The sequence below is a fragment of the Bicyclus anynana genome, chromosome 25 (assembly GCF_947172395.1).
Source record: "Bicyclus anynana chromosome 25, ilBicAnyn1.1, whole genome shotgun sequence".
In the NCBI taxonomy this organism is placed as follows: Eukaryota; Metazoa; Arthropoda; class Insecta; order Lepidoptera; family Nymphalidae; genus Bicyclus; species Bicyclus anynana.
This window is the reverse complement of record NC_069107.1, coordinates 5,201,124-5,209,712: the sequence shown is the minus strand read 5'-3', so window position 1 is coordinate 5,209,712 and position 8,589 is coordinate 5,201,124. Positions and strand designations below refer to the sequence as shown.

Here is an 8,589-nt window from a genome sequence, read left to right as displayed (position 1 = left end):
CCAAACTCGATCGATGACAGCGTTTGGATAAAAAACTTTTTGATAATAGTTTTTTTTTTTATTTTTTTTATTGTGAATCTCATGTATTCCAAATTAGCGGACGCACGCGATTTTGTCCTTGGAATTCAGTTTTTCGCGGAACCATGGATTTTTCTGGGATGAAAATTACGTGTTATTCCAGAGTAAAATCTATTTCCATTTCAAGCTTCAGTCAAATCGGTTTAGTAGTAGCGGCGTTAAAGAGTGCAAAGCGATTTAGCGTTCCGGCACGGCCGAAGCCTCCCAGCAGCCAATAATAAAATAAGATAACACATCAAGTTTAATAAGTATATATGTACCTATATAGCTTTCAAATCACACTTCAATATAATAGACATCAACGCGTGTCATTATTAATTACGTTACATTTCTAATGACTAGTTCATGTTGTTAAAAAAATATTCCGTATTCCAATAACGGGAAATACGTGGGTGAAACCGAGGGGCGTCGGCTAGTCTTCAACAATGACCTGGTTAAGACTGCCCTTAACTGACGCATTCAGATAATTTCTTGAAAAGAATTACGTGTATGGATCATCATCAGCCGATGGACGTCCACTGCTGGACATAGGCCTCTTGCATGGACCTCCAAACACAATGGTCTCGAGCCACCAGCATACAGCGGCTCCCTGCAACCCGCTTTATATCCTCGGTCCACCTAATCGACCAGTAGATCCAGAGATTATGCATTATGCATCACCATAAACTTTACCTCTTTATAATATTAATAACAGAGATATTTTGGATTTGGTTTGGGGTATACACTTCCAACTTTTTAGTTCTGTGCATTTTAAAAAATTAAATATCACGTGTCTCAAACGGTGAAGGAAAACATCCTGAGGAAACCTGCATACCAAAGAATTTTCTTAATTCTCTGCGTGTGTGAAGTCTGCCAATCCGCATTGGGCCTGGTGGTGGACTATCGGCCTAACCCCTCTCATTCTGAGAGAAGACTCGAGCTCAGCAGTGAGCCGAATATGGGTTGATAATGATGATGATGATGATGACATTTGGATTTGCCTTTCCCTTTCAACATTTCCATTCACCCTCGTCATAAATGTTAGTGTTCTTTGATAGTTCCTCTTTAATACGTGCCTTAAACTATTAACACTAAGTCTTCTTTTGATTCATGATTTGATTTGGGAAAATAAAACGATCTCCAATACCACCGCATTTATTCAGTTTTGAACCCCCATATGTTACTCCCATCGCCTGTCCTGCTAGCTCTAAATTGTGCCACATCAACCGGCACCGTTTTCAGATCGTAAGCCCATCCCAGCCAAGCAAAGAAGTCTATCACCTTAGTGGTTGGGTTTAACCAATTATTACCCAACTCCGCCGTCCTATAGTCCAGTGGAAACGTGTGATGGTAGTTGTGATAAGCTTCGCCCCATGTGAAAATCGATAGAAAAGTGCTCTGAGCGCCCGACAAGTTTTTGTCGTATGTTCTGGAACCCCACAAATGGACAATGCTGTTTGTTGAAAATGCCAAGTGCAGGTTACAGACGTACCGAGTCATGTTGATGTGCCATGCTGTGTTGAGGCTTTCCCCGAAGAAATACATGGCGATCAGTGTCGGTAGAACCAAGGTAAATGTTACACCGATTGGTACAGCGTACCTACGAGTAAAACGGAAAATTAGTAAGTTGAAAGTAATTTAAAATTACAAGATTATAAACGCGAAAGTTTGTGTGTAAGTGTGCGCTATTTTACGCTGCGGTTACTGAAGCGATGTGTTTGAAATCTGGTATGGGAATAGAATTTTCATGTTGCCCACAAAAATCGGATTTCATTTACTCACGTAACACCTCATTTGGGTCACAGAAAATGATATGTCTGTCTAGATTGGCAAAAAATTGATTGATAGATGGATACTGTCAGTATTTGTTCTTCGACGTTCGGAAACCTAAAACCTAGTTTTTTTGTCGGCAGGTTTGCTCGGCAATGCAAGGCCCTTATGAATTTGGTTGTTTTGAGTTTGGCTACATTTTTTTACTCTTGAGGGAGGAGACTGCAAATAGCCGCCCCTTTGCCTTGTCGTCATATAAACATAATGATACTCACTTGTTCTCAAATCTCAACATAGGGTTGGAGAGTACATCGGATATGTCGATGGCTTTCCCTCTTCGCAACACCTCCGGATGTCTTCTAACAATCAGCCAACCAAAGTGGGAGAAGAAGAAACCACGGCTTGCGTTGTGGGGATCAGCGTCGGTATCACAATATCTGAAGAGTTAAAAAACTTAAAGGAGAATGCCCACCGGGCAAAACAACGTCAGCCCAGGGAATCCAAGTATACCCCCGTATATGAAGATGATAATGTGTTGTATAAATAAGGATCTGGTTAAATAATCAATATCGGTAAGTTTGTGGTGGTGTGTTAGGGGTAATGTCTTGATCTACTGAACCAATTATTTTGGAAACTTCTTTACTACTTGAAACGTTATTTATGTCATAGAAAAAGGGGGTAGTTTGTGGTGTTGAAGGAGGTAATCTCTAGATCTACAAAACCGATTTTGAAAATTCTTTCACCACTAGAAATCCACGTTATTTGTTACTGAGATATATTTTATCCCCTTATTCTCAGTAGCATATAAAATTGAAAATTTGGACTAACTCCAAAGGTCACTGCGCATCAATATTGTCTTCCAGTGCGCTTACATTTGAGACACCACTCGAGTATAAAAATATATATAATATAGTGGTGTATGCAGACATTCGTTTATTCTTCCCCACTTTCAAACTCCTACAACTTCTGAACGGCTCAACCGATTTTCATCAAACATGTCTAAGAATACTCACACATAAGTCACTTTTCATACAAAGAAAACTATATTGAAATCGCTTCATCCGTTCAGGAGCTATGGTCACACAGACAAATTATGTCAAACTTATAAACACCCCTCTTTTTGCGTCGGAGCTTTATATATCTAAAGTTGTTGAAAAGTTTGTTTGTTTGTTTGTTTGATTGAACGCGCTAATCTCGGGAACTACTGGTCCGATTTGAAAAAAAAATTCAGTGTTAGATAGCCCATTTATCGAGGAAGGCTATAGGCTATATATTATCCCCATATTCTTACTAGAACGGGAACCACGCGGGTAAAACCGCGCGGCGTCAGCTAGTATCATAATAATGCCTAATCAACTCACCTGTGATGCAGGCGATGATCACGCGCCCAATGTATCACAGAGTACTGGAATGACATTGAGTTCAATAGGAGTAATATTATTTGTAGAGGCATTTTCGCCTTATATGATTTGTGTGACCACAACCTATGTCTGCCTGCAGTTGTTCCCAGTGTAACCAATTGGCTTATCATGATATCTACAATACAAGATTAAGACAAGTTAGTATACAAGAAGAAGAAGAAGAAGAAATACTTTATTGCACACAAAAATACAATTATAAATTGAAATAATAAAAACATAAATTAAACTTAGCATGCAAAGGTGGCCTTATTACTATAAGTAATCTCTACCAGGCAACCCCTGACGAGAGAACTTGCGAAGAAAGAGCGGGAAGGTGCAATACATTATATATGTAATTATATATATAAATAATTAAAAATATATATATAAATATAATATAATATATACGTAAATATAATATTAAAATTTACATATGTATTACATAATATATTACAACTAATACAAATATATATATATATATACAATACAAGTATATGTATAAAAGGCCGTGATAGCTCAGTGGATGTTATGCATGCAGTTATGCACATATGAGACATGCACCTTTAACTTTTCAGTTGTATGCATTTTAAGAAATTAAATATCGCGTGTCTCAAACGGTGAAGGAAAAACATCGTTAGGAAACCTGCATACCAGAGAATTCTTCAGAGAATTGGGCCAGCGTGGTGGACTATTGGCCTAACACCTCTCACTTTTAGAGGAGACTCGTGTTCAACAATGAACCGAGTATGGATTTTTAATGATGGTGATGATGAATAATAAGTAATAAGGTACTTAATGCTTTTAACCTTCTTCAAAAAAAGGAGGAGGTTCTCAATATAACGCGTACGTTTTTTTGTAATGTTTGTCACAACTTTGTCATTTATTGATCAATTTTGAAAATTCTTTTTTTTTTTTGAAAGAGTATACTTTCAGATTGGTCCCATTTCATTTTCATGAAAATCGATTTAGTAATTTTGTGTTAAAATCAAAATAAGTGAAATACGTCGTTGAAGTCGGTTCCATTTTTATGTTAAACGTTCGCTGCGGCACTGATTTTTCTGTACTTTCCTCTGGTGCGATACGAGGTGTTTTGACCTCATATCTACTAGAACTTTGTGGTGTGGTACGAGGTACATCAACCTCTTAACTCTTGAATACTCTAGACGTCCGAGGTCAATTGACCTCGTACCGCAAGTAGAACATCAGCTTTACAACAAAAGCAATATTACTCACGAAATATCAATGTGTTCCATGTACCGCTGGTGAACGCAAAGTATACCCCATACAATGCTGCTATATGCACGTAGATTGCTAACAGCAGATTGACGTATAATACGTCATACTTTCTAGGAGCTTGTAATTCATCTTCAACCTCTTTTGTATGGATAGTTTCCACTGAAGAGGCCATTTTACCTGTAATTTGATGAATTCCTGTTATTGAAACTCCTAATCTATACAATTATGACACATCTACTTTTTTTTTATTCTTTACAAGTTAGCCCTTGATTAAAATCTCACCTGATAGTAAGTTATGATATAATCTAAGATGGAAGCAGGTTAACTTGTTAGGAGGAGGATGAAAATCCACAACCCTTTCGGTTTCTACACGACATCGTACCGGAACGCTCAATCGCTTGGCGGTACGTCTTTGCCGGTAGGATGGTAACTAGCTACGGCCGAAGCCTCCCACCAGCCAGACCTGGACCAATTAAGAAAACCTCAATCAGCCCAGTCGGGGATCGAACCCAAGATCTCCGTAAATCCACCGAGCATACCACTGCGTCACGGAAGCCGTCAAAAAATTTTATGTTTCATTGTCATCAGCATATCAGCCGATGGACGTCCACTGCTGGACATAGGCTTCTGTAGGGACTTAAAAACATCGCGATCCTGAGCCACCTCCATCCAGTGAATTCCTATGACTCGCTTGATGTTATCAATCCGCCTAGTGGGGGGTCGACTAACACTGCGCTTTTTAGTGCGGGGTCGCCATTCTAGCACCACCTCAACACCCATTGCCACTTTAGCTTCGCGACACTGTTTGACATAAAAAATGTTATGTTGGCAACCTCTATCTTATCATATAATACACATAATTTAAATATTGTATTTAGTTTTAATATAGGAAATTGGGTTTCATAACTAGATATTAATTTTATAAATACACATATAATATAATTGTATGTACTTTGTTTGTAGATCAGATAATTAACACGTAAAAGTGATAACTCCTTATTACAGTTACCGTAAACCGTTTCGTAACGTAACGCGTTACGGCACCACTATTCCCTTTCTAACACACATACGGCAGCAAGTATAAAATTATCACTTCCAAGCGTCCGCCTTCCCGAGAAGCACATCCGGTTTTTTCGTACGTACTTTGTTTGTTAACAAGTAGGTTCTACAGAAGCGTCAAGTTAACCCTTGACTGCTGTTAAATAACTATTAACAATACGTTAAAATTAACGGGCTAACAGTATAGTCTAAGAGCCTGTGATAGTCAGACATTTGTCATATAGTCAAAGCTGAAAGTTTGTCAGGACATTTAAAGTAAGTTATGCAACTATGAAATAATATAAAGAAGACATTCGGGTAAATAAGATCATCATCATCATCACCGTTATCAGCTATTATGCATCCACTGCTGGACATAGGAATCTTTTAAGCAGCGCAAGCCCTTTTTGGTGTGCCACGCATTAGTATTTATGCCAGTTAATAAATGCCAGAATATGTTACACGCCTACAAAGTCACCGCAAAAAGTGATCCCAATTGTATTACTCTACCAAGCGCACACATGCACAACTTTGAATTTACTTAAATAATATACTAGCTGACACCGTCGGCGTCGCTAAGATCCCTTTAAGGAGCCTATTCGGCACTTACACTATCAGAAGTATTTTTTTTTTGTATTCAAGGTGACTTATAAACGAATGTTCTTAGACGTGTTTGATGAAAATCGGTTGAGCCGTTCACAAGTTATGTGGATGTTAAAGTAGAGAAGAATAACCGAATATCTGCAAAAATACTCGAGTGGGGTCTCAAATGAAAGCGCACTGAAAGAGAATATTGATGAGTTGATCGAGCGTAACTAATAATACCTTCGCGGGTTTCAAAAATTTTCATTTTATGTTACATAGTCAGTATTAACAAAGATCCAGCTTTACTTTTGGACGGTTGAGGGTCTTTTAACCTACTTCCAAAGCCATGGTTCAAACTTACCTACGGTAGACGTATGGGCTGACAAAGTTTCGCCTTTTTATGATGACTTAGGCCTCGCCACCGCGGGCTCTCATCCTATAGACTCTACACGTGCCACGTATGACAATGTAGTCATTCGCTAATAAGTACCTACTTACTATAAAATTATTCAAAAAGAAGATTTATGCAAAAAGAGAGTTTCCTATTGTTTATCTATACTAATATAATAAAGCTGAAGAGTTTGTTTGTTTGCTCGAACGCGCTGATCTCAGGAACAACTTTTGCAATTTGAAAAATTATTTCAGTGTTAGATAGCCCTTTTATCGAGAAAGGCTATCCCCGTATTCTTACGGAAACGGGAACCACGCGGGAGAAACCGCGCGGCGTCGGCTCGTACTGGAATAAAAATGATCAATTTTCTTTGATCTGGCTCACATATGATGTTGGAAAGAATTCTGGCAAAAAAGTCTTTACTCTAGATAATTTTACGACCTTCGTGAATTTTTCATAATTTTCATTATTTCATAGAGGGTTCGACCAACTCTTATCTTTTATTTGAAGAATTACGTCTTTATTACCACCTAATAAAGATCAACATTATCTTAATCGATGACAAAGACAGAATGCGTAAGAGCGAGAAACAAGAGTCACGTTGTATACTTTACCGCTTCGATTTAGAGTTGTAATGACTAGGCCAAGAGCTGCCCACCAATAAACATTGCTACAGAATCACCAGCAACACAGAACCCATTTGATCTATATAGTATTATGAACCAGCTATAATTATTTTCCTAAAGCTTGCTATAATAAATAATATTATATAGCTTACGTCCGCTTGGAATTTAGTTATTCACAAATTCCTCGGGAACCATGGATTTTTCCGGGATAAAAAGTAGCTTATGTGTTAATTGATGCTATAATATTATCTCAATACCAAATCACAGCTAATTCAGTTCAGTAATCGAGGAGTGAAAGTAACAAACATTCATATCATCAAAATCATCAGTTTTTGCAAATCTCGGGAAGCCATGGATTTTTTCAGGATAAAAGTAGCCTATGTGTTAATCCAGAGTAAAATCTATTTCCATTCAAAATTTCAGCCAAATCTCTTCAGTAGTATTACATTATTAATTTATTAAAGTGTAATTAAATTTATTAAAGGCATTAAGAGTGTGCAATACGTAATTTGGTGGTTACAAATGGTTCTGGATCTCAGATTCTGGAAAAGTTAGGAGCCTGATATTTGGGTAAATGATATTTCAAAGTGTTAGCTTCGTTATGACTATACAAAATACACAATTTGTAAAACATTTCTCGATAGTTTATTTTTTTGAAAAATACATGTTTTGCTCACATTTTGCTTTCAATATCAGGAAAAGCAAACTTATTTTCTTAAATTTTTATTTTGTATAGAAAATTAGGTATATATCTTGAACATGGCCATTTTGTTTTTCGTTATGTTGTTTAATTTACATACAATTAGGTAAAAATGGTTTTGGCGCTCACGTCATAAAATTTGCGTCGCGCGTCAATCGCTCCGTGCTTTTCACTCACGTGAAAGTCATAATTCGGCGTCTCGTTCGCGCTTCGAATTTTGTCCATATCGTACCAACGCTTTGCGCGCTCTTAATTAAAGTGTAACAAACATCCAAACGTCCATACAAACTATCGCGTTTATAATATTAGTAGGACTATACCTTCCTACTAAAATAAACAAAATCTATATGACAGTCGAATTCGCTATTGATTCTTTACATTGCGATCATTATCATTATCGTCGGTACCGGTCATTATAACCGACCGACAGTTTAACTTACTCTGCGAAGCACGGTGGTGTTACCAAAAAAATCTCAATAGGTACCAGTCCAGAGTTGGGAAGTCCAATTCCGGTCTATATTCGTCGTCATCGTCATCAACCCATATTCGGCTCACTGCTGAGCTCGAGTCTCCTCTCAGAATTAGAGGGGTAAGGCCACGCTGGCCCAATGCGGATGGGCAGACTTCATACACGCAGAGAATTAAGATAATTCTCTATATAGATATGGTATGCAGGTTTCCTCACGATTTTTTCCTTCACCGATTGAGACACGTGATATTTAATTTCTTAAAATGCACCCAAAAATGAAAAGTTGGAGGTGCATGCCCCGGACCGGATTCAAACCC

The 8,589-nt window shown here is 37.8% G+C and overlaps 1 protein-coding gene across 1 annotated transcript; it reads right to left on the bottom strand.

The window, feature by feature from the left end:
* Positions 1 to 1,209: 1,209 nt before the first annotated feature.
* Positions 1,210 to 4,635, bottom strand: LOC112044025 (acyl-CoA Delta(11) desaturase-like). The gene is made up of 4 exons (XM_052889424.1): positions 4,461 to 4,635; positions 3,189 to 3,363; positions 2,103 to 2,264; positions 1,210 to 1,657 (listed from the first exon to the last, which is right to left on the bottom strand). Exons 1-4 carry the CDS (start codon positions 4,633 to 4,635, stop codon positions 1,213 to 1,215), a joined length of 957 nt encoding a protein of 318 aa, XP_052745384.1. The 3' UTR covers positions 1,210 to 1,212.
* Between the last annotated feature and the right edge of the window lie 3,954 nt (positions 4,636 to 8,589).